Source organism: Anopheles moucheti, chromosome 3 (assembly GCF_943734755.1).
Source record: "Anopheles moucheti chromosome 3, idAnoMoucSN_F20_07, whole genome shotgun sequence".
NCBI lineage: Eukaryota > Metazoa > Arthropoda > Insecta > Diptera > Culicidae > Anopheles > Anopheles moucheti.
The window spans coordinates 16,465,419-16,493,393 of record NC_069141.1 but is presented as its reverse complement, the minus strand read 5'-3'; the positions used below and the strand labels follow the sequence as shown (position 1 = coordinate 16,493,393).

The 27,975-nt window shown below is 44.1% G+C and overlaps 4 protein-coding genes across 4 annotated transcripts; 1 reads left to right on the top strand and 3 right to left on the bottom strand.

The window, feature by feature from the left end:
- Positions 1 to 2,217: 2,217 nt before the first annotated feature.
- LOC128304850 (gustatory receptor 68a-like) lies at positions 2,218 to 3,065 on the bottom strand. Its single transcript, XM_053042091.1, has 3 exons — positions 2,730 to 3,065; positions 2,446 to 2,607; positions 2,218 to 2,370 (listed from the first exon to the last, which is right to left on the bottom strand). Exons 1-3 carry the CDS (start codon positions 3,024 to 3,026, stop codon positions 2,278 to 2,280), a joined length of 552 nt encoding a protein of 183 aa, XP_052898051.1. The 5' UTR covers positions 3,027 to 3,065; the 3' UTR covers positions 2,218 to 2,277.
- A 1,010-nt stretch (positions 3,066 to 4,075) lies between these two features.
- On the bottom strand, positions 4,076 to 6,118 carry LOC128303707 (transcription factor E2F5). Its single transcript, XM_053040756.1, has 4 exons — positions 5,983 to 6,118; positions 5,394 to 5,774; positions 5,191 to 5,300; positions 4,076 to 4,992 (listed from the first exon to the last, which is right to left on the bottom strand). The coding sequence occupies exons 2-4, from the start codon at positions 5,583 to 5,585 to the stop codon at positions 4,137 to 4,139; spliced, it is 1,158 nt and encodes a 385-aa protein (XP_052896716.1). The 5' UTR covers positions 5,586 to 5,774; positions 5,983 to 6,118; the 3' UTR covers positions 4,076 to 4,136.
- Positions 6,119 to 6,498: 380 nt separating this feature from the next.
- LOC128302525 (probable ATP-dependent RNA helicase DDX47) lies at positions 6,499 to 8,255 on the top strand. The gene is made up of 2 exons (XM_053039365.1): positions 6,499 to 6,745; positions 6,807 to 8,255. Exons 1-2 carry the CDS (start codon positions 6,581 to 6,583, stop codon positions 8,133 to 8,135), a joined length of 1,494 nt encoding a protein of 497 aa, XP_052895325.1. The 5' UTR covers positions 6,499 to 6,580; the 3' UTR covers positions 8,136 to 8,255.
- Positions 8,256 to 8,297: 42 nt separating this feature from the next.
- Positions 8,298 to 27,589, bottom strand: LOC128305382 (carbohydrate sulfotransferase 1). The gene is made up of 5 exons (XM_053042786.1): positions 26,538 to 27,589; positions 23,626 to 24,234; positions 13,692 to 13,871; positions 10,464 to 10,665; positions 8,298 to 10,388 (listed from the first exon to the last, which is right to left on the bottom strand). The coding sequence occupies exons 1-5, from the start codon at positions 26,762 to 26,764 to the stop codon at positions 10,269 to 10,271; spliced, it is 1,338 nt and encodes a 445-aa protein (XP_052898746.1). The 5' UTR covers positions 26,765 to 27,589; the 3' UTR covers positions 8,298 to 10,268.
- Positions 27,590 to 27,975: the final 386 nt, after the last annotated feature.

Sequence of the window (27,975 nt, the reverse complement as noted above, 5' to 3'; positions counted from 1 at the left end):
CCGTTCTAACGAATAAAAAAAAAAACAATACGTAAGTATAATGGAGGTGTATTATTTGATAAATGTGGTTATTTTTGAACATTTTGTTTTAAGAACTCCATCCTCACCATGTCGATCGTTCCACGCACATTATTTTCGTGTCTTGCGCATGCGTTTAAATCTCCACCAGTCGATGACAAAAATGCGTTTCCGAAATTCCATACAAAATGGGCTGTTTTCAGATTTCCTACACCAAGAGAGCATCCAAAACAGGAGGTAACATGTATGTCCCTGCAGCGTGCATATAGCTGAACCGCTCTCACGTGTTATCAATGCGCGTGATAGAAGAGTTTCTCACACGTTGGCTATTATTACAGGGTTTTTGGGGACTATATTGACATGTACAGCGTGACGTTGTTTGGCTCGTTTGGTATCCCATATAATCGTCTCATTTATCTCATATAATTTAATATATTGGCAAGTTATTGTTGCCAGCAACAACATTTGACGGTCATTCGATAGCTCTACCGAACTTGTCAACGCATATAGCCTTTCCCGAACAAAGCAACATCGAGTTGGACTTGTCAATACATACGACGCCAACCCTGCAACGCACACCATCGCTCTCTTCAAGATGAAGAATCCCCTCCCTCATTCGCATACCTGGCTTATCACGCGAGAGTCTTATCACGCGGTGCTCGCATTTAGCATCGGCAGCCGATCTCGCTCTCGCCATTCGAGCGATACGATCGCCGTGTGTGGCTATGTGTAGCGTGTGTGATCTGTATCCACATTTTACTCAGGCGAGGGGAACTGTTTGCTCTTCGGTATGATCGCCTTGTGTGGTTTTGTGTTGCGGGTGTGTGGGCAACTGAGATAATCAGCTGCGTACCCTCGGCTGATACGAAATTCCATACAAAACGGGCTGTTTTCAGATTTCCTACACCAAGAGAGCATCCAAAACAGGAGCTGACATCAATTCCCCTCCAGTATGCATATTGTTGATCCGCTCTCACGTGTTATCGTTGCGCGTGATGGAAGAGTTTCTCACACGTTGGCTATTATTGCAGGGTTTTTGGGAATGTTATTGACATGTACAGCGTGATGTTGTTTGGCTCGTTTTGGTATCTCATATAATTGTCTCATATATCTCATATAATATAATATAATGCAATCATTGGAAAGTTATCGTTGCCAGCAACAACATTTGACGGTCATTCGATAGCTCTACCGAACTTGTCAACGCATATAGCCTTTCCCGAACAAAGCAACATCGAGCTGGACTTGTCAATACATACGACGCCAACCCTGCAACGCACACCATCGCTCTCTTCAAGATGAAGAATCCCCTCCCTCATTCGCATACCTGGCTTATCACGCGAGAGTCTTATCACGCGGTGCTCGCATTTAGCATCGGCAGCCGATCTCGCTCTCGCCATTCGAGCGATACGATCGCCTTGTGTGGCTATGTGTAGCGTGTGTGATCTGTATCCACATTTTACTCAGGCGAGAGGAACTGTTTGCTCTTCGGTATGATCGCCTTGTGTGGTTTTGTGTTGCGGGTGTGTGGGCAACTGAGATAATCAGCTGCGTACCCTCGGCTGATACGAAATTCCATACAAAACGGGCTGTTTTCAGATTTCCTACACCAAGAGAGCATCCAAAACAGGAGCTGACATCAATTCCCCTCCAGTATGCATATTGTTGATCCGCTCTCACGTGTTATCGTTGCGCGTGATGGAAGAGTTTCTCACACGTTGGCTATTATTGCAGGGTTTTTGGGGACTATATTGACATGTTCAGCGTGACGTTGTTTGGCTCGTTTGGGATGAGGATGTCGTGCCGATAAAGAAGAAGGAGTTTGAGTAAACTGCATAGTTCTCTTGCGTAGCCGTGTAACCGGGCCGATATAGCTAGTCAAATAGAAACAAATGTTTTATATAACCAAGGATATATAAAATCCAAGGATATTTTCGAGCAAATTGTTTCCTTTTTAATTATATGTTGTGCTATAAATTAACTCTGCTGCTAAATTTCCAAAAATCGTACAAACGGCACAAATTGTTTGGGGCCCCCAACACGGCGAGGCCCTAAGCGACCGCCTACACCGCCTACCGTTTGATCCGCCGCTGCTGGCATGTTTAATGTTTCTTTTTGTAATACGTTAAAGCTGCTTCAATTGCTATGCAATTCACGTACGTCGGCAGTACACTGAATCCCAGCCTCTTTCATACATGCAATCCTTGTTTTCCCAACAATTCGAATTTAGCGAACAATTTCGCTTGTCCCTTAAAAAGACTAAACTGTTCCTGTCGCTTTGATTTCTTTTTCAATTTCTATTTGACGGAACTGGGTGATTATCACTAGGTACGTCACTACAGAGCTAATAACCTGTAAATGTAGGAAAGGATAGGACATGTTAGGATAGCATAAACAATTTGCTGTACGAATGTAAAACATGCTTACCATGTAGTTTAAGCTGTTGTCCATCGTAAACAATCCGTACACGGTGAAGCAAATGTCCTGAAATTGGCACTTGATCAGCAGCTTATCGATCATTTTCGCCAACGGTCGGTTGTGCAGTGTAGCCATCCTGCAGTGTCTCGTTGTTTGCGCTATTTCCTTTAACTAAGACGTGGGATAAAGCGTGTTAAATTAATCACCTAGTGTCTTGTCAGTCCTATGATAACCAACAAAGAGCGAATTTAGAACACTCCTCCGAATTACGCCAAATCCATTATCATAATTACCTTTTCCGTTACCGATCCTGCTACTGCCGACAGTCCGCCGAGGAGTACACTTTTCCAGATCAACATTATTGTGTGCTCCAGAATGTACGGATGTCCGGGATTCAGCTGTAAGCCACTGTATATAAAGTCAAAATACACGATGCACGCTACTAAAACGAGCCAGGATGCGCTAACGTTGAAAAACAGCACACCATGGTTGCGATTGACTAGCGAAACACAGTGTAGCAGATCGTCTCTTAGCCGCAGAACCGCACATAACTTGGACACATCGTTGCGTTCTATTGCGTCACGGCACATCCATCGCAAACGGCGGGCATACTGGCCGATAGCGTAAAGCAAAAGTAACACATAGGCAAGGTACAGATCGGCTAGCAACAGATCCCAACGAATCTGCAGCACCAGGTCTACGTCGACTTGAAAATTGGAAAAGAACATGTGAAAATAATAAGCCAGACAAAGAAGCAAAGAAAACAGCGCAAGGCAACGGTACGGTGGATCGGAACATCGTCGTGACTGGGTCGCCATCCATCCATCGATCGCATGCTCTATCCGTTCCAGCGTATGAACCAGCGTGTCGTAGCTTGCTGCGTTGAATCCATTCGCGACGAGCATCAAACTTAACCCAAAATTATCGACCATCGAAGCCAATAGCCAGATGATATACGATAATTTGTTTAAAAACGGGGAGTAATTTGAAAGCACGGTTGCCCGTAGATACGTTACAACGAATATGGCCAATAGTGCCAATGCTATTTGGCCCACATAACGACGGTAGACTATTTCCACTCGCGATCCCGTACGATTAGGCGCGTAAGGTACAAGAGCGAACCATTTAAAGAGCGTTAGGACCTCGTGCAGCTCGCGGAAAATACCCATTGCTACTGACGAGTTGGACGAACTAAAACTCATCAGACAGTATACCGTATATTAATTATTCAGATAATGGTGCCATTCCTCAAAACTGATAAAATCTTGCAAATGCTTCAAAAAATCCACGGTTTTTAATGACTTAGACGGAAGGCGTCCTCTTATATGATGGATGAGGGAGTCAGAGCTATCATTTATTTACTAAAAGATGTTTACGCGCGGGGACTGATAAATGTGTATTAAGTTATAATTTAAATGGTGCAATTTCGACAAACATAGAGCAGCGAAAGTGTTATACGACGGAAAGAAAAGATTCAATCATCTTTCTCGGTTTTTATCACTAAACCTTTGAACCAAAAAAAAGCTACACACTCTCTACACAACACGTACACTGGCAGTCGGATACTTACGGATACCAAATTAATCTAGCAATTATTCCTATATGACAAAAAACGGGTTCTCTCTCTTTCTCTCTCTCTCTTTCTCTCTCTCTCTCTCTCTCTCTCTTTACCACTGTTCAGGCTTCACCCCATCGAACTATCAAACGTCCGCCACATGGACCACCTCCATCGCCGGTTGTTGGCTGGTTCGTTCGTTTGCTCTTTGGTGGTTGCTGATCCTGCCGTACCCGAACAGATCGAACACACCTTCGTTCGGCTTAAGCGCGAACGTGAAGCGGCCGTAAAACCGTGGCTTAATCACTAGAAACGGTATGAGCAGTCCGCGCGTTTCACTCTTCTTTTTCTTCCACCCGTTCGGTCGGTACAGGCTGTGGTGAGCATCGGGACTAGTGTCCAGCAGTATCCGCGCGAAACGCTCTCGTTGCCGTACCCTCGTGTATTCTTCCTCATCCGACTCGTCGTATTCTCGCTCGCCGGGTTCTTGCCATTCTGACCCATCGCGCGCGTCATGTTCCTCCGGCTCGTGATTCTGTTCGGCGAGTTTCACGTACCGCTGTTCAGCGTTTGCACGAAGTACCGCTGGCCGTCTGCTTGGTCGCGTGTAACACGCACCAGCCGGTTCCTTCAAAACCATCAACGTTAACGGAGCTCCCTTCGGTCGCGACTTTACCCACAACTGGCGTGTGTTTCCACCGTATGGAATGGTCCAGCTAGTGCATTGGACTACTGGTGGTTGACGAAGGCGCGCTAAACGTTCCTCGTTCAGGGTAAGCAGCGTTCGGTTATCGCCAAACACGGACGTCAAATCGTCGCTCGTGACGTACAGAAATGATCCAGTCGCGCTATCCTCACGCAACATGTGCGAACTTTGGCGTATGGCTTTCAGCTGCTTGTCGATTAGCGCTTCACGCAGCTCTAGGTTCCGACGCGTTCGCATGTGCTCCCCAATTTTACGTGCCGTTCCGAGGCATGATTGTGTCGTTACTTCTTCACCGCTGTTAACAAAAGAACGGACCATACAGACGACATAAGTTTTAAGATGGGACAGGACGAATCACGTGGCTATCATTTATGCGCGGGACTGGAAGAACGCGCGCGCGCGCCAATGAACGCTCCGCGTTTTGACAGATCAACAATCACAATAACAAATGGCCATGTTGTCACGAACAGAACGCCCACCACCCATTACTTACATCCATTTGATGTGATTCTTCACTTGTTTCTTTACCAGCCCGATACCCTCCAGCACGTTCGTGACGTCGTAAATGCGTCGCTTCTGTCGGTTGGACAGTGTGGATGAAACCTACAACCACCAAGAAGAGCGGGATAAAGAGAAAACGATTCATGTAAAAGTTGTCCAATCCGTGCTGGGTTTGCTGCTGCCGCTTGGTCATACATCACGTAGATAGAGCACACCATCGGGCGTTTCGCGGAGCATCTTTACGACGCTACGCGTCAACATGGTTAGCGATTTATCGAAACGCCTTGTGGAACCGGGTTCGAATTCGTGCTCGTCGTCCTCCTCGGGTGTGGGCGAATGGTTCATGAAGCGCATTTTTCGCCGTTTGGGTGTTTTTTTCTCGTCCATGATCAACGGACCGGCGAATGGATGCTGGCTTTCTTTTACGGGTTAGTTGCGCTCGGTTGTCTGTTACCTGCGCAGACCTTTACACGGCGTGTTCCGTCGTTGCCTGTGCTGCGCTGTAGTTCCGCTTCGCACATACATTATACCCAACTGCGGTTTGATAATAAAACTTATCTTCGTCCTGCCATATTGCTGTTGATCAGAAGCAAAAACACAAAACGGTTCAGATGCAGTGAACGGCCTACGCATAGTTCCCTACAAAATTAATAAATATCGCGCGCCACCAGAGCCCTTCTTCTTTATCAAATCTTTTCGCCGATATCGGGAAGGTAGTACACGGACGCGGGTCGACCACTGGTGGGTGGATTGTAGCAGTTGTGTGAACCAGGCGGTTATTTACCGTAATAAGAGCTGGTTTGAACCAGCGTTTTTCAGCAACGGAAGCGCAAGACTAGTTCAAACAAATCCGATTAAACCGTGAGCCACGAAATGCCTGTCACACTGTTGTTGTCCCGCCAAAGGTAGCCAACAAAATCCGCCATTGGCTTTTTCCCCACTGTCAAAGCTTATCGCTGTCAGATGCGACGTGTTTTGAAAATACACGGTGACAAATGCTGAATCACACACACGCACACATCCGCCCATTCAGCAATGTCGATTTGCTGAAGAAACATGGCATAATGATGGATCAACACTTCTACAGGATTCATTTTATCGATACGTTCTACTCCACGCTACAATTACTTAAAATTCTGTCCTTCAAATCAAAACGCTTGGCAAAAACAACGCAAACAGAGCACAGGACTAACCATTGTCCAAGCGAACGTATGAAAAGAATTTAACTTAGTAATATAAACAACCAAGCTTAGCTGACAGCACTTGCTCTGTTTACCATTGCAGTGCACGTTGTTTTCGGTTGTTCGATACTCTTTGGTGTCTCCCGGCGTGCAGGATAAAATCCACGTTTATTGTCCAGTGTTAACACCTGTTCTAGCGACATGTCTAGCTCGGAAAGTGATGATATGTCCGATGTGGAGGAGGCAGCAAAGGCTGCAGCAAACGGGGACGATTCGTCCAACGAGCAGGAGGATGGGTCCGGTTCCGACAGCGATGATGGCGAGGAACAAAACGGTACCAACAGCAAACAGTCGTGGGAAGAATTGGTGAGCAGAATGCAGTTCATTAACTTCCATTGCGCTTATTTTGTTACTTTTCCGTTCCTAGGGGCTTATGGATACACTGTGTCAAGCGTGCCGTGGTCTCAAATGGAAAGCACCGTCAAAAATTCAACGCGAAGCAATCCCGCTCGCACTTCAAGGAAAGGACATTATTGGACTTGCCGAGACGGGTTCCGGTAAAACGGGTGCTTTCGCTTTACCCATCCTGCAGTCCCTGCTGGACAACCCGCAACGATACTTTGCCGTCGTGCTAACGCCAACGCGTGAGCTGGCGTATCAAATATCGGAACAGTTCGAAGCGCTGGGCGCGATGGTCGGTGTGAAATGTTGCGTTATCGTCGGTGGTATGGATCTGGTGACGCAGGCTATTCAACTCGCCCGCAAACCGCACATCATCATCGCTACACCCGGCCGACTGGTGGATCATCTCGAGAACACGAAAGGGTTCAACCTGAAGGCGATCAAATACCTCGTAATGGACGAAGCGGATCGTATCCTGAACATGGACTTCGAGGAGGAAGTAAACAAAATACTGAAGGTATTGCCACGTGAACGACGCACCTACCTGTTCAGTGCCACCATGACGAAGAAGGTGAAGAAGCTCGAACGTGCGTCGTTGCGCGATCCGGTCAAGGTGGAAGTGTCAAGCAAATACCAGACCGTGGAGAAACTGCTTCAGTACTATCTGTTCATACCGGCTCGTTACAAGAACGTCTATCTGGTGCACGTGCTGAATGAGCTGGCCGGTAACAGTTTCATGATTTTCTGCAGCACTTGCAGCAACACGGTCCGCACGGCACTGATGTTGCGTGCCCTGGGGCTTGCTGCCGTCCCACTGCACGGTCAGATGACGCAGAACAAACGTATGGCGGCGCTAAACAAATTCAAATCGCAAGCCCGCCAAATCCTCATTTCTACCGACGTTGCTTCCCGCGGTCTCGACATCCCGCATGTCGACGTCGTGCTTAATCTGGACATTCCCATGCACAGCAAGGATTACATCCATCGGGTGGGACGAACTGCTCGAGCCGGACGGGCCGGTCAAGCCATCACGTTCGTGACGCAGTACGACGTGGAGTTGTACCAGCGCATCGAGCATTTGCTGGGGAAAAAGTTGCCTGAGTACAAGTGCGAACAGGACGAAGTGATGGCACTGCAGGAACGTGTAGCCGAAGCCCTTCGGACAGCACGTATCGAGCAGCGTGACATCGAGGAACGAAAGGCAAGTAAAACGGGCAAACGCGCGAATGACTCCGACGAGGAAGATACGGAACGGTTTAATGGCGTTCGAAAACGATTGAAACCCACGGGAGGCAAGGCAAAAGGTGGCAAGGGAGGTGGAGGTAGAGGAGGCAAGAAGCCACGAAGAAAGTAATCAGCTCTGGCGCGTGGAATAGTTTAAGGATTCGTTATTGTAATCGCTCAAAAGGTACGCGATTGTATTTGGGAAACTTAAATAAAAAGAATAAACAATCACAACAAGCACGTTGTACGAAAACAAACCATTAAATTAATCTTACTTTATTTGATCGTTTGCTTTGTTTTTTTTTTTCTTTCTCTATCTCATCAATCATATTTTGAGCAGAATCCGCCTTTTTGCTGTATTCGTAATATTACCGATTTGTCTATTTCTATATCAATTCCATTTTAAAACGTCGTGCGTTTTTTTACCGATACAATGTAATATTTAAAAAAAAATGAAATGGGATCGATTTGACAAAAAAAACAACACATTGTTAAAGGAACTATTTTTATGCACGCGCGGCATTGGATATTTTCGCACTAAAATCCGTTTTTTTTTTTCAAACTCAATGAACATCAGTTTTTTGTTTTATCCGGTTGAATGCATATTACCGTTAAATTCGATTTTTAACATAAAAAGTTATTAGTTCTACACATATCATAGCCGTGTTCAACTTTCGGTAAGAATTTTCCTTAAAACACACACACTTGTGCATGTACGGGATATGGTCTGAAATGCGGGGAGTATTTCTTGTTTTTTTTCCTGATATTTCCCTTACAATTGGTTAATAATAATAAATAACTAAACAAACAAAAGAGCTAAATGAAAAAGATAATGGAGCATTTTTCTGTTGCTATTGTTCGTTTTAGCTGTGAGTATAAACGACTAAAACCAAACTGTTACTACGCTTTAACTGCTACATTGCAGCTGCTTAAACTGCGCATGAATTTTAGAGAGACTTTTCTTAGCTGATTGAATTTTATCTCCCGGAGCCCGCCTGTCTGTGGCTATCTGTGGAATCCACCACAGCCCACAAACAAACCCCCACCAATATGCTGTACATGCGTCTATACTGTCTCGCATTAGGAACGAAACAACGATCGTTTGTGTGTGTGTTTTGTAACGCGATTACTATTAATTACACATCAGCATTGAAATTCTATTAAGTATCTGCAAAACACCGTGTCGACTCCCGCCCGGGTGTGTATCTCGGAGTTTGGTGGATGATATATAGAAAGATATAGAAAGTATCGCGAACGTGTCACCGGAAGGACACTGATTCGCTTCTAGCTAATAATATACCTACACTTCTATTTCGGTGATTGAAAAGATTGATTGTGTGTGAATGATTTTGATGTAACATCTCATCTTCCCTAGAGATGGATCCCGTGTTAATGTACTAACAGTTTGTTAATTTTAGTAGTGAAACAGCAAAAAAGGCACTCTAAGTGAATGAGCTGCATCAGCTCAACAAACGGCCGGCTTTCGCGCATCATCATCTCTCATTCCCGGTCTCTAGTCTAGGCTGTTTTTGTTTCTGAACCGCGGCTGCGTGCTTTGTTGTGTGTTCCTATTGATAATATTATTTTACTCTCTATACGCATTTGCTTGTGTTTCGTTAAATACACCTTCTAACGGGTTCTTCTGCGAGTAGCGCTTCTATTGCTGCGAGTTGCGCAAAACGTGCAACATACTACACTACAGACCACCGCACACGTGGTAAAGTGTGTTTCAATAGTTCAACGAGAACTCGCCCTATTTCTTGCTACAATGGATTCGAATTTGGAAAAGGAAACCCGGACCCTAACATATTGCAGTCTTTAAACGGTAAAGGAATACACATGAAAAGAGAGGTGTTGATGAAGAGGAGAAAGGGAAACGTAATACGCCGGTCGTTACGCATAACTATAATATAGCACATACAACCTAATTCGTCCTTATTTATTCCTTCTTACTATAATATTCTGAACGGCTCAAACAAATGAAACCAAACCACCCTTCACTTGTGGGTGTCTATCCACCGGAGGCAAGTGTCGTTCTCGATGCACCGAAACAACAACGACCCTTGAATGGACCGCGCTGCTGTTTCTTGTTTTGCCTCCTTTAATCACAGATGCTACATTGTTTTTTTTTTTTTATATGCATTGTTTGGCATTACATTCCTCGTGATAATGCATTTCCAACTTTGTCTTACTCGCTAACAAGCTGTCGACTGCAGTCGAAGTCGAATCGAAGAGATCGGTTCGATGATCGGTACCAGCGCTCTCACGAAACACTGTACGGGAGCAGTGGGTTAAAGTTGTCGTACAGTTCCCGGTCGCTGGTGGCATTCCGATAGCCCCAGCTTCGCATTGCCGACACGCAACTGTCCTGGATGATTTTTACCTACAAAATGTTACAACGAACCGCGTTAGTTGGTACTATACCAATCCCTTATGTATCACGAACATGCGCAATTACCTCGTCAAACGTTAGATCCTTCGTCCAGTGGAACGGGGCCGATTTGGAATCGCGATACGTTGAACTAACGCCACCAACGTCCTGTTTGGTGTGCGTGTCGAGAAACATTTTCACCTCCGGATGGTATGGAAGCCCGTAGAACTGCAGTATTTCTTTGGTCATCTTGTACGGATTCAGCGACAAGTCTTCGTACCGCACAACGCTGTTGCGGGGAATAAAAAGACGGGAGAGGGACGAATACAATCGTAAATTGTAATTAAAGTGCATAAAGTTAAATCGTAATAGAAGACTTTATCATTAATAAAACGGGGTCTCCTCCTCCACTACGCTTCCTCGCGACTCAAACTCCAACAATTGGTCTGTAAAGAGCCAGATGTCTGTAAGATATTTCGGAGACTTCAAACGCAGGGATAAAACCTTGTTCTAAGAGAACCACGGACCACTTTATTCGTGTAGGGCAAGAGAGTCTCCAGTCTCTGTGTAAATGGCCCCCAACAATGGCCAGTTTCAACTAATGTGGTCCGTGGACTGGCTAGTTTGGAGACCCCTGGTTTAGGGTCTTGTGATGGACAACATTGGACGCCGCATGTGTTAAGAAATGCTTTAATCAGAATTTCTTTACAGAATGTCGATCACATTTTTAGAAGCGATAAGATCAGGGAAGCGATCTCAATCTCTGTAGAGTAATCGGAGAGTATTAGCCGTAAAACAATCGAATGAAATCAAAAGCATTTTAGTTTATTTTTTGGCCCCTTGCTGTCATTAAGTTTAGTCTACTTCAATGTGGTGCCATAAGAGGGTCGTGAACTGTCGATACGGCATCAGTCTATATTTGCGTTTTGTTGATAACACAGACAAAGTTAGGCATAAGTAGAATCGCTTTAATGGTACTACCCCATGCGATGAGTTGCATATTGGTTCCGAAAAACGATTTGCATTATCACGGAACGAGATAGATGGTAACATTATTGTGCTTAATGCATATTTTAAGGAAGTCCTTCATAGTGATCTTTCGAGCGAAAACTCATTCACATTAGCAATCGACTCTCAAACGATTAATCAAGAATCTGATCAGTGGCGGATCAAACCCTTTGGCGACCTTAAGTGAAAAGGTAGTTTGGCAACCGATAACCGGGGGAAATGTCTTTAAGGGAACTCACTTTAGAAACAGAGGTTCGTTGCTCCATACCATTACCGACTTGTTCACAACAAGTCGCTACAAATGATCATGTCTTTATGAATGATTAGAACCAATTTGTACAACAATAAATCTTACTAAACGGATGTAAGCGAAAGAAAACATTTTCCTTCCCATACAAACACACACATTATCGAAGCATCGTGGGATTCTCTGGTCAGTGAACCGGCGGGGCAGCGTAATGATATCGATGGAAATAGTTAACGAACGGAAAAAAGGGGAGATCGACGACCAGGAGCACGGGGTAGAGATGTTTTGCCAAAATAATTAGAAAACATTATGATGAGGAAAAATGTTTCCTTCACCAACCCGCTGGTGCCCACACCAAAACAATCATCCCTCCGCTTTTGCATCCACCCGCGGTTTGCCTTTCACTTTTTCGGACGATGATGAAGCTGCACACACACACCGGCGGGGCCAGCATTCATCTGTTTTTTTTTTCTTCTCCATTTTGATTGTAGTAACTGGTGTGGCATTCCAGGTGACGAAGCTGTCCTAAGCATCACACTCAATCTTCTCTCATCGACCCGGGGGAGCACACTTTGATTGCTGTCATCAAATCGAAGGAAATGGAAAGGTTCATGCAAGTCGCCGCGAGCCTTCGGCCAGATTGGGAAACAAACTGAGCCGCACATTATAATGTTACCCCTCTCTGCAAGTAAGGGAACGTATAATCAATCTGTCGGGTATGTGCATTCATTCCGGTGTTCGGCTCTGGCTGTTGCAAGTTCGCCGTCAGTCAATCACATGCGCATGCAAATCGTGCCCGGCGACGAATAGTGTCGATCGGGAAAGGATCGATCAATTCGATTTGCAGATCGTGTTCCGCAGTGTCTGGAATGATTCAATCGTCAGTCGTATCCCGGCACGCGTGTGCATTGACTAATCTTTCCACCTGCTAATTGGAATCACGTCGGGAGTTTGGATAGAAAGCTAGTCCAAATAATGCTTTCAAATCAGCGCAGGGGTAAGCAATCTGAGGGTTAAGGGTGAATTTTCAGTCAGGTTTCAGAATTAGGCAGAGAAAATAAACTGTCAATTAACAGCCATTCTTCGTACCTTAACTAATTCTAACTGAACTCTTTCTTATTGAGCTCGTTGTGTACCAGAGTTCTGCCAATCATTTTGTTGTCATGTAGCACTTTTGTTCCACAACTTTTAACAGTACGTCCATTTACTTAAAACCCGGAACCACGGTGTACATTTATTAAGTAAATTTCATGGTATTTCAGCACACAGACTATATGGCTATATGTGCTAGGCAATAATAAAATAACTAAAATTAATAAAAATATTACAGAACCGGCAGCAAACGGAAGACCCTTTCCCTTTTTACACCCACAAACGATCAAACAACGAAAGTTGTCCTTCCCTGCCCTCGGAGAGGTTTAACGCTTCTGCATGGCACAACAGTAAACAGGATGTTGTAAAGCTCTCACAGCGCTCCGGCATTGCGAATTATTTCGCTAATCCACGTGCCAGCTAACGACCCATCAACACCCGACTGTTGTCCCCCATCTTCAGCAAAATAAAAAAAGTTAACGCCATAAACTTTCTCACACACGAACGTTTGCTACACAGCCAGCCGCCAGCCAGCCAGTCAAAGCCAGGCAACAAAAGGCAACATTCATTTCTCTTTTCGCGTATCATAACAGTTTCTTATCATATGGAATTTGCGGCCAAAGTACATCGAAAGGCAACAAGTAAGTAACTGTCAACAAGCCAAGTTTGCGATGTTACGATCGTTTTAATTGCCCTACGATGGAGTTGCAAACATTCTTCCTAGACTTTTATCACATCTGCACACGATAGAGTGACAGATTGAGTGTGCGTAACGCGAAGAGTGCGCCAATAAAAGGGTCTTGTAGAGTTTTTTTGTATTTGCTGGGTAGAGAAATGTCGATGCTCTTGTACAGGGGCGATTGGTATTGGGTACCGTCAACAATTTACACTGTTTTATAAGTAAATTAAATAGATTTGGTAAATTTGTTCATTCTCATTGCCGCTGCCTCATTTCTGTAAGATCTTACCGAAACCGTCGTGGAAAGCGTTTGCTCAGCTCGATTGCCGCCTCGTAGTCCAGCTGCATATCACTGCAAACCGTACTGGGATCATCACAATCCGGCCGTCCGGGGCACCAGACACGGTGCTTTCGCGACTGCATCGACCCCCGCGGGTCTCGTATTAGTAGCACCACACGTACATTAAGGCTGCAAAATGGAAAGAGACGAGACAGAGAATGAAAAACAACAGCGCAACACAGTGGGCCCCCGGTCCCCCGCCCCGGTCTTATCATTGCTACATGAGATGGTACATGTTTAATAAATCCGCTTTCGTTACAATGCAATCGTCACACATCAATCTGTTTGCCGTGTGGTCATTAGTTCGTCAATGCAGCTGGCAGCTGCTTCTATTTCCGCCTGGCACCACCCAACCGTTATCGGGGAAGTAGCCGCGTCAGGTGTCAAAAACGGTACGGCACAATACATTAATGTCTAAACCACGCGGTAATGGTACATTAATTAGCCTTTGTTACACAGTACCGGACAGAATCGCCGCCTATCTTCACGGACACGAGTCCCATGGCAATGCCAAACACACCGTCCCAGTGGGATGTGATTTGTCACAAAAGTGTTACGACACATACGTGGTAGATTCGTGATATGAATTTAATGAATGCCGGTAGGAACAAAACCCCTACACCATACGCCATTGCTTTCATTGGCTGGGATTGTTTAACAAAGCTGGATTTAATATAAATTTGTTGATTTGTTTGTGTGGTCACTACATGGAGGGAACCTTGTTTCGATGCCTGAAACGATATGTTGAGAATTGATTAATCAATTTCTATTTTCAATTAAATTAGTTTTATATAATCCGAAGTCGCCGGGAGTTTGTCAAGTTTTAGCTAAACCCTCCCAGCTGAATGATAATGTTCTAGTTTCCAGCACCAGATCAGGAGAATTATATGCCAGTTGCCGACGCCGCAATTCCCGGGTTGTTTATATAAACCATGTGGAATGTCTTGATGGACATTTTTCATATGTAAATAATATAACTATCATAACAATCTTTCATTTAAAAAAAATAAATAAATATCATTAGAATCTTCAGGCAGCTTTATGTAAACAACGGAGAAGATCACTTAGATTTAACCAACGGTCGTCTTTTATAGTAGCCGGATTTGGTTTATTTGGTTCAGTGCTACAGTCCCTATCACATCATCGTGTGACAGGTAAGTTCATGGTCCATTGAAGAATTTGTCCAACATTGGGCTTGAGGGTTTCAGAAGACTTACGTTACCAGCTATACTATAAAGCTGACAACCCCAACAATAGATGTACAATGTGCCACCCAAACTCCAAAGCATTATCACAGTCGGACAGACAAACAAACAATCATTAGCTATCTGTATCTGTATCCAATTAAATTGCCATCTTTCTTCTGCACCTTCAGTAACTCCAACACAATCGGACGGGCGGTCTGACACTAACGTCACTTTTACTAAGCAAACGGGCGGAAGTGCTCAGGGTTTTTATCTTGGTTCTTCTTCTTCTTTTTTCTAGTTGATGTTACATTGACTTACGTGGTCAAGTTTTTCATAAATTGATTACACTAAGCCTATGTTTACCACGCCGTTGGATAGCAAATTCTTCGCGCTGCCAGCAGCGAACGGTGTAGAGAGATTAGATTCGATCCCACGACTTATTAATAGATTTTACTGTTCATTTGGGACGATGAGGCTGTCCTTAATGATACCCCACCCTAATGGTACGAAGGACCTAATTGGGTTAAACATTGAACTCAGGAGGACCATTTTTTATATATGGTCGTCCTTACACATGGGACTATGGGACCCCTTCGTTAAGGACTGTTCCATGAAACAAAAACATATTTGTAAAATCATCCTTATATATAACTATGAATTTTGGTGTTAAAATACACACATTATTCGTCTAGTCACTATAAGAGTGGTGTCGAAATCCTACCTTTTGCTCACAATTATTCTTAATGTAAGTTTAACTAACGATAGACCATTCCTACATTAACCTAAAGTGAAGAATTCGATCCCACGATTTTGTGGGAATGGCCACATTGAGACTGATTGAGGCTCCAAAAGTGTTTCCAAATAGGCGTTTAGTTTAAATATTAACAAGAGTCCGTTAAGAGTGCTAATTGGTTGCGTACATTAATAAATTACTCTCATAATAAATTTTTTAGTCATGTTTAAGTCATCGGTTTTCTCTTTCTCTCTCTCTCTTTTCTACACTTTCGCATTATGCTAATTATTGCTACAACCTCTATATTTGGTATAAATTAGATTCGGTATCTTTCTGGCATACGGAGGACAATCAAACACAATGCGTCTTGTCGGTTTCCAAACATATACAAATTAGGATAATTAGAAAAGCCATCTGAAAGCAGTGTGTGAAACAATACTACTAGCATGCACTAACCAGAGCCATCATCTATTTCCGTTCCTCCAAATGACCGACCGAGTCTCCTCTTGTTTTTTTGCTATCAAACCACAAATAATTGCACATAGATTATTATTGATCGATCTGTTCTGATTGACACTAATTGATAGCCATCGGTTTACCCTCTCCCCTTATAAGCTCGGCCTACCCACAATCCTACACCGCAAGTGCTATCATCTGCGTGGGGGATGATCCTTCTACAAATGGCACCCAACCTTTCCCTCTCCAAAATCCAAATCCAAATTGGCCTATAGACGGGCGGCTCGATTAAGTGATGCCTACGAGCCTCGAGCGGGTAGCTCACTGCCACCGCGTGCTTACCGTTGCCGGTTCAAATAATGTCAAGGGCATTCGCTACAAAGCCCTCACTACTATCGCGGTCTGCTCACTAGATAGTCAAGCTCAGGTTGCTTAGGTTGCTGCTCACTTCGCAATGTGTCCCATCCCACCCGGATCGGTTCCCCACCAGCACGGACAAGGTTGCCCCCCGTGCCATCACTAATGTCCGAAAAAAGTTCCGAAAAGCTGACCGGTGGCGTAAGAAATTCCAACACTTAACAAACATAACCGCCCGCCGTGCAACGCAAAAACGTAAATCCATTAGCGAACCGTGTCCGGAACGGTGTGTGCACTGGGTGACGACAATTCTCGATTCTCTCCCTCGACTGCACATTGAACCAATGAACCGGTGGAGTTATTGAGCACCGGTTGGCTCCAATTGTATGTCCCAAATTCTTCGCCCAACTAGCGAGGAAAACCTGCCTTTATTACGGAATACGCGAACATAGCAAAATGCTGACCACCGCTAACAGCAACAACACGCCATTGTTTGCTACTTCGCTTCCTTCCGAAATCATATAACTTCATCGAACCGCAATCAATAATCCGCTATAAACCCATACAGAAGCATTCGGTGGGTAATCACGAAGAACACAACCAGCGTGCCACGGCAAGAACTGCTGACAAATCGCAAAAGCTCACAAGCTATAGAAAACTTCATCTAAAGCTGGCCACCCTGATCACACAACCGTCGCACAACCTATAACGCAATTGGTTCTCAATCTCGCTAGAGAAACTAAAGCTAGAACATGGCCACCTCCCCCTTCCAAATCGACCACTTCTTCTTCGATCCACCGGACGCCCTAAATCCCCGGTAGCATTATAGGCACCTTTGGGTTAGCGGGACGTTTTGATTTACGGACAAATCAAATGCACTGCCGTGCCGCCTTTCTGTGTCCGTTTCGAATGCTGGCCGGACGCACGTTTGTCCGATCGTTATTGATTTTCGAAGCCATCAAATCAAACAGAACCACCTTCATTGTTTTGGAACCTAATTTCAGGTTAGCCCAGGTGGGTTGTTCCTTTGCTAAGCATTACTGATGGAGTGAGTTGATGGTTGAATATTTTGCATGCAATTTTGATATAGAAATAAACAAGTTAATAATGTTAACTATTTAGCACTTCAATAATGCATGAAAAATCAACATTTTCTAAATCTCTAAGGAGCCTATGAGTCAGTGTTTGGTCCGATGTTTTGCATATGTTTAATGCTGGAATGTGGTTCCCGGCAATAAAACAGGTAGATGAGCACAAGTTGCAGAAGAGCCATTAACGATCGCTTCGTCGCATCTCATTATTTCCTTCGATTTCCACCACAAACGTTTGTCTGTCTCGTCTGCTGATTTGCTATTTGGGGAATAGATATGGTTTGCCGATATCTTTCTGTTGATCTCTCCACTAAAATCCTTACAGTATGAGCTTGATGGGTTATCTGTTGATCTTTAAACACCGATTAAGATAATGTCCCTGTTCATATCAAATCGTTTCCCAACTGGACCCACTACTGCACCATATCCAATCTAGGTTACAACGGAAACTTAATGCTGTGGTGTAAGATTTCATATTTGGGGGCCATCTGTCATCACACCTTGCTAGTAGACTCATTGTAAAAATACTTCAAAGTAGAAAACTTCACACTGATACCCTTCTTCATTGATACAACCCAACCTCAGGAGGCTCTTTTCGGCGTAACGACCTACCAGATCACATGCCTGCCATTTCTGGCTTACTAGACTAATTTTACCAAGTAGCCAGATAATCAACTCCTTGCTACGGGGGATTTTGGTCCGGTACATTTGTGTAAAGACCGATGCCGCTACCATCAAGCCACCGGGCCACCATCAGAACCTAAGGAGGTCTATGCCTGCTGTTGACGTGAAATACCCTACGTTGTGTTCTCTTGTATTAAAAATAATCCGATCACCTTCCGTTGATTTATTCTGTGTTTTAGTTGCAATAACGCCGCTGTCAATCTCTTATAATTAACTCTTTACGAGCAGTAGATATATATTGCTTTTTCTGGCTGTCGTTTTGCCATCTGATTGCTTTGATTAAAATCTTTCTTGTCCTAACTTTTCTATTCCGTTGACATATATGGATCGAAATCTTCTCCTCAAAAAACTTGACTCTGCTTTTAAAACAATTGAAATTCCAACACCTGCCAATTCTGGCTTTTTGTAACTTTATATTCACCCGTAGCCATAGGATAGTAAGTCCTGCGTACGGAGGATTGGTCCGGATGAGATTTTGGACCGGTCACTAACACTGATTGACACCCAGTTGCTTACTTTCCGGCGTTTCGTCTTCTTATATAAAATAAAAGCCATATTATATCAATACACGATTTATTTTCGTGCATATACCTTCATAAACGTTACAGCCAGCGTTTCATAAGAGCAACTTCTTTCTTTAACAAGGACAAAGGACCGTGTTTAATCAATATTTATTCTTCGAGAAATTTAACATCAACTACAAGTTCAAGGACGTGTGTTCGCGACAATCGCCCCCGAAAATCGAACAAACAAGAGCTGATCATTATTTCTTAAATGTTTCTTCCTTTTTCTTTGTTTGTTGAATTATATACTTCTAAAATGTTTTAGAATATTGCAGCTAATCGACAACCGATGCGATTTTACTTTCTGAGTAGAAATACGTTTCCAATTGATTTTAGCTATTCATCATAATTTTTAAATATAAGATTAGCATTAATATTTCTATTTAATAATATACGCTTTTCTGTCACAACAAAATCAAAACTATTTTCAACGCCGTCTTATTGAGGGCACGAAAGAAGATTTAGAAAAAAAAACTCTCCGGAAATGATGCATTTCTTTTGGTGCTGAATGAATGATCGGAGCACTTTCTATAAATAACGTCTCAAATATTGGAGGTAAGCCGGTGAAAGGCAGTGTACCTTTTGTGTAACAATCGCTTACCGGAGTTACTACAAAGAAATGTAATTTACAAACTCTTTACGATTTCGATCCTACACGAAGTACCTTTAGTGCGTACAGTGCATAACGGGTGTTTGGTCATTTGTGTGGCTATATAAACGGCAACCAACCGTTAGGGCTGCTTTTATGTGCGCTATATGCCCCGCTAAAGCTATCGGCTAACAATGATATCTTTCGCTTTTTGGGGAGTTTTGCTCAACGGTACATTCGCCAACGGTGTCCGCCACAAACATCCATCGCGCAGCAATCATACGCGCCAAGATGATCAGTTAGTTAGCGAACAGTTACGACGATGGGCTACTTATCCCTCCGCAAAAGTTGCTCTCTCCAAGCTGCCGATATTAATCAGTCTTCTAGCTTAATTACTTCAGTACCGACCCCCATCCATCTGTGCCGGTCCGCTTCGTGTATGTGCAAGTGCCGTACTTGTACAGCCACACCTAAACCCGATGCGCCGGTCCCACGATCGCAGGCCAGATCGTTAACAATTACTGCAAGGAATGTGAATGACGAACGCATCCACCCCGGATGCTGCGTAGGTTTTTGTGTCGTTCTTGGCAGACATATCTAGCAAAACGTTCGCCAAGACGTTCTACAGTCGAGTTGACACGCGACTGCCAGGGACTCGGCATGATCGACCTGAAGATTCACTGTTGTTCTGGTGGGCGCGATCACAATCCGACGGGAGATGGTGGTGATCTCATTCGCAACTGGGGCGCACACACAGCGATCGGCACTGTGGGGCAAGATTACTCACCCACCCAACGAATAACCTGGGGCCGGGAGAAGACTCACCAGCACAAGTTTCGCTTCAAACGCAGATTCTTCATCACGTTAGGTTTCATACGGGTAGACGCATACGTCAACAGTGCCCTCCGTTAATGGCGAAAAGTGAATGACGAGCACGTATAGGGTACGTGACGGGGTTTTAGAACAGAGGAAGTCGACAAAGTCCGGGTTTGAAATTCGTTAGGAATTACTAACAGGCCCCAAAACAAGTGTACGTACGCAGAATATTTCTGCAGTACTCTCTTGATTGTCTGTCGAAAAATTCAAATCCATTAGATATTCCAAATATCATTAAGGGGGGTCTTTAAGTCCTCACAAAACTATTTTGAAGAATATCCTCCAAATTATGGTTAAAATTAAACTATTTCCTTTCGAAAATCATTTAAAAAAGAAAAAGTTGCTTATAACTGTTAGAATTATAACTTTATACCTGATAACTTAATTTTAATAAATAACAACTAACTTTTTTTTGGAATTCATTTCATCGCTGTCTAAATTGATCGAACCCTGCCTTAAACGATGCGCATATTTGATAGGTCGTGCTGTACACGCACTGGTTGCAAAGCTCATGCTACAGTCCGTTAATATCTTTACCGTGTTTCAGGTTGTACGCAACGAACACACACACATGGCATAGGATAATGCCAACTGTGCAACAGGGTCCGCCGGGGTTAAACATTAACCGGTTCTTGTACGTTGTAATCATGGTGGTGCCGAAGTCAATGCCAAACCGTTGCGGCCAATCCGTTCACACCGTTGGCGCTATGATTCTGCAAAAATGTTAAGCTTTTTTTTGTGTAAAGTGTGAAGTAAAGCGGGTTTGTGGGTTAAAGAAGTACGCCAGCCTCTTATCTTCTGCCGATGAGTATGTGTTCAAGAGCTGATCGGTCCTTCAAACGTCACTTTCTCTTGTTTATCCAAATTTCGTTCACAATTTGCAAGTTTCTAACGCATGCCGCATCGTTTTTTTTTCCTTCAAAAAGATAAGAGAAGCCATATGCGTACATACCCCATATGCGTGCACCCGACCACCAAACAAATATGAATCATTGCTAGTGATTAAACGCGTCCGCATGATGTATATTAATATTTTAAATTAACCCATATGAATAGAATCAAAAAGGCGTTTGCTTAATTAAAAAACACTCTCTTATAAATAAAACATTCTAACTGTAACCAAGTCTTACAGCTCTCAAATCAATTCCAACGATTTTTTGTTTGTTTCGTCACCGTTCAGTGCAAACAGCGCTCTCGACATGGTTGAGAATTTACCGCAAAGCATCGTCCTCATTTTCTCGAACCGTGTAAAATGCATCATTTTTTTCCATTCTTACCCCGATTCCAGTTGGCACTGCCCATCGCCGGGAGCGCAATGGCATGCCAAGTGACGTCGAATACAAGGGACTTGCGGAAATGATAGTTAGGTCAGGATTAAATTTCTTCAGCAGGTTTCCAGAACCGTTACCGTACGGCGGCGCTGCTTGAGCTTTGCAGCGGGTTGCGAAACCAACCGTGACGGCGAAGCCAATGGATAGCCCAAAGGCATGAAGAAAAACGCACCCGGTGGTCATTAACTAAGCCGAACGATTGTCGACCGGTTGCGCATACATTCTCCCATGGTAGTCGCGTACGGTTGAACGATGAATGAACCGTCTGTGCAGTTTTCTAGAAGTCAAACAAAAAACTAAATACCTTTATCAGCATCACTTTATAAAAAAAAACAATGAAAGAAGATGTCAAGTGATGGGAAATCACTCAGATGAAGTGATTTAAATGATACAATGGTAGCGTAAGTACTGTATTCACTCCGACTTAATTTCTCCCCATTCTTTAGCAACCCTTAAAGGTGATCGCAAATGATAGTTTTAGATGATCAACGGTGTCTTGTTTAGTGTATTTTAAATCTTTTAAGAAAGTGCCACTCATATGAATCTTCTGGGAAGAGGGTCATGAGGGTCGACTATCAAATGCTTCATTATGCTTCAAGGTTTCATAAGGCTTGAATGAATATAAAATCTTTGAGGCTCGAGATTGAGAGTCATTTAAGAGGTTCCAACATTCTTACAGATTCACCCAACACTAGCTTTGTTAGTTAATTATTTAGCATTCCAATAACTATGTTGCGTTTAAGCCTACATAAAATTACGCTTTTGGAAACAATTTAATTTACAGTTTAAAATAACTATATCTCACACAATTAAACATTTATTCCACCGGAACCTGATGTACTTTTCACGTTTGTAATATGTAGAATTAATTACCAATTAGAAAAAAACTTCATCACCGCTAATTAAACTTAATGGCGTTTAAACACAAATTAGCTTGTTTATACATTTCAATTGAAATGGAAGAAACATTTAATTGAAACGCCACTTAAGCTTGCAAAACAATGCATGTGAAAACGGTTCCGCAAATGTATCGCTAACAAATGAAATCATTAAAATGCATGTCCCCGCGGTATTTCATAAAACCAAACCATATCTTTCAATCGACATCGTTTAAATAACCGTAAAAGTTCTTCCTTTCACTGCACCAAAGCATCATGTTGCAAAAAGCACGAAAAAAAAACATGTTGCGATATGTTAATTTTATGCATAAAACAATCCGCGCCCTGTCCGGGGGTAGGGCCCTGCTCCGTTTGCTGAAAGTGTCGTATCGAACGAAAGAGAGAGTGTAGGAACTTCGCGTGTTTTTTGTTTTCGCAACGGTAGAAAAATAAAATAAAATAATCCTCCCCAAAAAAAAAAACGCCACAAACCGGTCCACCGAGATCTGGTTTACGTTTGCATCAGCGAGAAAGATATGGACGGTTGGGACACATTTCACCCCGTCAGCCATGTGGAGTACAAGGGTTCTTTCTCACGTACAGTTGGGGAGGTGTACGTTTTCGTGATGAATTATTACCGGTAAAATAATTTTACTACTTTCCCCCCCCCCCTTTCGAAAATATTCTCTCTATTACGAATGAAACAATATCCCTGAACAAGCAGCACTGCTAGTGTGCGACATTGGGAACAGCACAAATGTGGCACAAATACGTGGCCTTTTTTGCACTTTCGCCCTGAAAAAAAAACGTGCTCCTTTCGTATGCTCACATTCGGCAGCATTATGTTGCGGGGTGAAATCGTGATTTGAATATTTTTGCAATATGCACCCTGTTAGGGAGGACAATCAACACAAAAAAATAGGCAGTCCATTTTGTTTTTCCTTAGCCTTCCATCTCTGCCTCATTGATTGCGTGGTAATTTTTGGCCATATTTCAGGTCAAAATGCAACTAAAAGTACTAACAAAAAACAGGAGGCGAAAAAATCGATACGACGTACCGGAAACTGACCGCGCACATCGATAAAAATCGTTGTGACCCACTCCCTACACCACGATAGGTCCCAGGTGCCCCACATACCTTTCATCCTCGAGCAACGGTGTCACGAGCGCGGCCCGCAACCGTACCACCTTCATGCTCTGGCGGGGAAACAACCGACAGAACGGTCCGAGAAATCGTGGCTCGTAGCAATACTGTGGAAACCGGACGCACTGCTGCCAGAGCCGGGTGTTGTGGCTGAACAGATAGTTGTGCGTACGGCCAAACTCGAGGTAGTTCTCCATCTCGGTGTAGTCGCAGTGCAGCAAATGGCGCAGATTGTGCAGCGCGACACTGTCATTGGGTGGGCCGCGTATCTGCACGATGTCGAAGTCGAGCAGCGGCTCGTAGTGATAGTAATTGCCGGGCAGCGCATTCAGTATGTCCCCCAGGAACGTTGAACCGGAGCGCCAGGTGGTGATGATGATGCTGCGCGTCGGTTTGCCACCCGTTTCGGGCGTCAACCCGTCCGGAAGCTTCCGATCACCGTAGGAACTGTCAGTACATTCGGCTGCGATCAGTGCCCGCTGATAGCCTAACACATCCTCCATGGAGATGGTGGAATTGTGTGCGGTTGGCATTGGTGGGTACGTATCGTACGAGGTCCCTTCTCCTCCTCTTCCTGCACCAGCTCCACCGTATGATCGTGACCTACAATCAAAAAAAGCGAAAGAGTACACAGTTAGTATGATACCGAGCAGTACCGAGCCGAGAGTGACGCACACACACCAGGGCTAAGGCAACAATGAATAATAATTTTTGCACGTTTAGAAACAAAACCATTCCGCCCCCCATCCAGACCACCAGACGTGCGACGTGAGACACAACACACCAAAGTGAAACAATTCGTTAGTGCCACGTTATTGTAGCCACTCTTGCCCGCACACATTCGGGGTTTGCAGTTAGCTGAGAAAGTGCAGCAAGCCGCGCAAAAGATCCCACGCATTATCCGGTTGCACCAATATCGTCGTGCCCCGCTTCCATCGAGTTTGTGGTGCACACACATAGGCCAATGGACTCTGGCTGCTCCCGGGGCGGTGCTATCGTATGTATAGCGCGACTCGGCAAAGGGAGTATAATTTTCGCCATTGTTTCTGTCGACAATAGTGACACCGTTGTGCGTCGTCTTAGGCATGCGTAAATTAACGTTAAGAAAAGTAAATCTTTACATGCATTTAAAAATCCAGCTGATTGTGGCACTGCCTACATACCGACCGACGTGAGGCATATTTTAAAACGAACCCTTTTGCTTACGACAATGGAATCTTTTTTTATGTTTTAAACGTTTTGTTTTTCCAAGGATAATACTTTCCACCCGTTAACATCCCTAGATACATGCTTCGTATTTCATGGAGGTGAATGTAGGGAATTGAACCAAATTGAAAGGGATTTTGTCAAAGATTGCGTACAAAAGCCAATAAGAACTGAAAGCAGTTTCTGTTGGTATTGCTTTCACTTTTGGGGCGATTTTTGTGGCATTATTCGAGCAATGCGTTGGATAATGGTTTACGTAACGTTGCCGTATAAGCACCAAATTTAATTTAATTAACAGAACAAAAGCAACAGCATTTTTGCTTTAGTTTGCCAGTTGATAAGTTGCTTAAAGCTTCTTACTACTGCCTACGCTACAACATTGTCGGACTTGACCAGTGAAATCTTCATATAGGGGAAACTTCTGTGTTGCTTAGGGCAAGTTTTAGCAAGGAGAAGGCTCAATTATTCGATAAACCCAATCCAATTATATAAAATAACGTTAAGTTCACAATTATTTTAATCAAAAGATAAGGTCAATAAATATCAACCGATGAATTCTTGTCGAAGACAGATACAATATTGACTATTGATTATTTATCCATTTCGGAATCCACACTGTTGGGTCTCCTGGTTAGCCACGTGGTCTCCAAGTTGTATTCAACGCATTCTATGGCACCGGAAGGCTCCACCCTGTAAAATATTTTTAAGTCGTTCACATGTAGAACAGAGCACACCTGCGCCGTCATCTACTAATCCACAAGGGCCGGAAAAATAGATTAGCAAATGACGGTGCTCGATCGTGAGCAGTCTAGAGGTGCAGTAGGCCGTGGAATATCGTGGACTATTTGAAGCCCCCGATAAGTAAGCACCCGATAGGTAAGTACTACACGCAGTAGACAAATTATTTCCGAAAGAAAAAGCAAATAAGATACAATCATCATATCCAGGATCATATTCCATTGTAGTGCCTTCCGAATCCAAAATTTCAGGGATCTTGGTTATTTCACTATTTTATTGTGCACTCTTTGTGTATCTATTTGTTTCCCTTCATTTACCTACCTTTCTAGATTCATTCTACCTCAGAGATCTTATTCAACATTGTCGTATTCTTCAAGTTTTCTGTGTTTCTTAGGCGTTGTTTCATGAAAAATATTTCTTTGAACTATTTAAAACCATTTTTTATCCGATTCGTTCGGTAGCCACTCTTTATGCCTCAAGCAAAGACAAAGTATTTCAACACTGCAAGCTGGCACGTGCATCATTCTGTTTGCTGTAACAGCAAAGGTTGGTTTTTTGATGCCGACAGTTTCCAAGAATTTCAACAGCGAGGATAGGGAATCCTATGCAGATCATAAAAAGTACAATTTTGAGCGTACGAATGATTATAATGGAACAGGGCAGACAATTTTTCTTTGAATTGTTTTTCTAAGTGATGATCCATCTCATACGATCCGACGTACGGTTGAGGCTACCAAAAAAAAACGTCCATTCCATCCGCAGCTTTGGCATTGGAATTTTTGCTTGGGGCGAATTCGGGCAAAATGTTACGCGAAATCGCGCTTTTGCGTGTCCACATGCCTTAGCTTTTTGTTCGCTTTCACTTCTTTACATACGCTTCCGGCGAACGGTCACAGGTGACTTAGCGCACTGCAAAGACCAGGGAATGTTTAACATCTATAATGTCTTGTAGTTTGGCTTACCCGTAGTACTTGTGGGAGTTGAGCATTCGCAGATTGGCCGGACGTTCCCGCGGCCGGAAGTACTCCGTGCCGTAGCTGTTCGATGTGTACCGCTGGCTGGCGTACAGCAGCAGAATGCACACGACGGTGGCTGCACACAGGCCGGCAAGATTTTTACGGCGCGACATCCTTTCCCGCGCGGCTCGGCTGTTGTTTGTGTGACCCGCCAAGACAGCAACTTTCTCCATGCGTTTGCGACCAGGCACCGGGGACTCTACGATCGGGGAGCCAGCTTCACCAAGCTACCCGCGTTTGCCACGGTTTTCATACGACCACCGCACTAGCGCTTCCGTCCAGCTTTCCCACCCAATGTGTTCTACCAGTGACTTTTCCACTCGCATCCAGAGGGATGGCCCAACTAAACCCCACGACAGTAGTGTAGGCACTTTTTCGGGCGCTCTATTTTCTTGCTGGCCCGCTTTTCACAGCTTCCGCAGTGCACCGATAGTGTGGCAGCCGTTGTGCAGTGTGACCCCGTTTCTGGAGCTTTCTTTCTGCACCATGACTTTTCCCGCACTGCGAGCGCTTCACTGCAGTCGACTACTGCTGCAGCAGCACCATACCACGCACAAACTAGGCGATAGGAAAGGCAACACCCTTCCGCTCTGACCCACAACAATAGCACCAACTACCAGGCACACGACAGCACTACTGCGTGCTGCGGTTGGTGCAGAGGGAAACTTCACTGAAGCGAACGCAAGAAGCACTTTCACGCTTTTCCACACAGTGTGACACTATTTCCACACGCCGTGAATCTGTTATTCTCACACGATTTACCCACTATTTTCAGAAGATGCACAAATTGGGCACTATGTGTGCGTGTATATCGAAACGTTGCACTTTGTAAACAACAACAAAAATGCTCGCTGCTTCGCTAATAACCACAACGATGGTCGACTACGTTAATACCCACGCCTGGGACTTTGATCGGAAACGATTAACCAAAAGATAGAATTGCAATCGAAAACCGCGGCTCGAAATTCTACCATCGCGACGCAGCTAAGTTCCACGCACAAAATTCATCACAATAATGAAAGATTTTTACGGAATACACTTTTGGGGCGGTTGACGTTTCGTGCTGGAATGACAGCTTCCACAAAAGCAGTCTGCGTCGATGCTGAATGTCATTGTGAAGATCTGACATCTGCGATCGAACCCTATTTTACAATCTTCCTGGTCTATGAAGGTGAGCTTTTGCAGTTGTGGATACAACTGCCTGGACATCTGCTAGACTCATCGGAGCTACGCTCGGGAGTGGCGATTGGTCCGTTGAATTCCTCCCGACTATAAGCAGCGGTGGCGTTGGAGTTGCAGGTCTGGTCGTTCCTAACGGTAGTGTCTCCAACTTTTTGAAATTTGAGGATAGTTGTGTAAAAATTTCAACTTAATTTCCCAACAG

Coding starts and splice junctions, on each gene's coding strand:
- LOC128304850 (XM_053042091.1), bottom strand. CDS start 3,026: ATGTGCCGTGACGCAATAGAACGCAACGATGTGTCCAAGTTATGTGCG. Junction 2,608..2,729: donor CAGGATCGGTAACGGAAAAG/GTAATTATGATA, acceptor CCCACGTCTTAG/TTAAAGGAAATAGCGCAAAC. Junction 2,371..2,445: donor ACAACAGCTTAAACTACATG/GTAAGCATGTTT, acceptor CTACATTTACAG/GTTATTAGCTCTGTAGTGAC.
- LOC128303707 (XM_053040756.1), bottom strand. CDS start 5,585: ATGGACGAGAAAAAAACACCCAAACGGCGAAAAATGCGCTTCATGAAC. Junction 5,301..5,393: donor GTGTGCTCTATCTACGTGAT/GTATGACCAAGC, acceptor TGGTGGTTGTAG/GTTTCATCCACACTGTCCAA. Junction 4,993..5,190: donor AAGAATCACATCAAATGGAT/GTAAGTAATGGG, acceptor TTTTGTTAACAG/CGGTGAAGAAGTAACGACAC.
- LOC128302525 (XM_053039365.1), top strand. CDS start 6,581: ATGTCTAGCTCGGAAAGTGATGATATGTCCGATGTGGAGGAGGCAGCA. Junction 6,746..6,806: donor AACAGTCGTGGGAAGAATTG/GTGAGCAGAATG, acceptor TTCCGTTCCTAG/GGGCTTATGGATACACTGTG.
- LOC128305382 (XM_053042786.1), bottom strand. CDS start 26,764: ATGGAGAAAGTTGCTGTCTTGGCGGGTCACACAAACAACAGCCGAGCC. Junction 24,235..26,537: donor AACTCCCACAAGTACTACGG/GTAAGCCAAACT, acceptor TTTTGATTGTAG/GTCACGATCATACGGTGGAG. Junction 10,389..10,463: donor AGGATCTAACGTTTGACGAG/GTAATTGCGCAT, acceptor AACATTTTGTAG/GTAAAAATCATCCAGGACAG.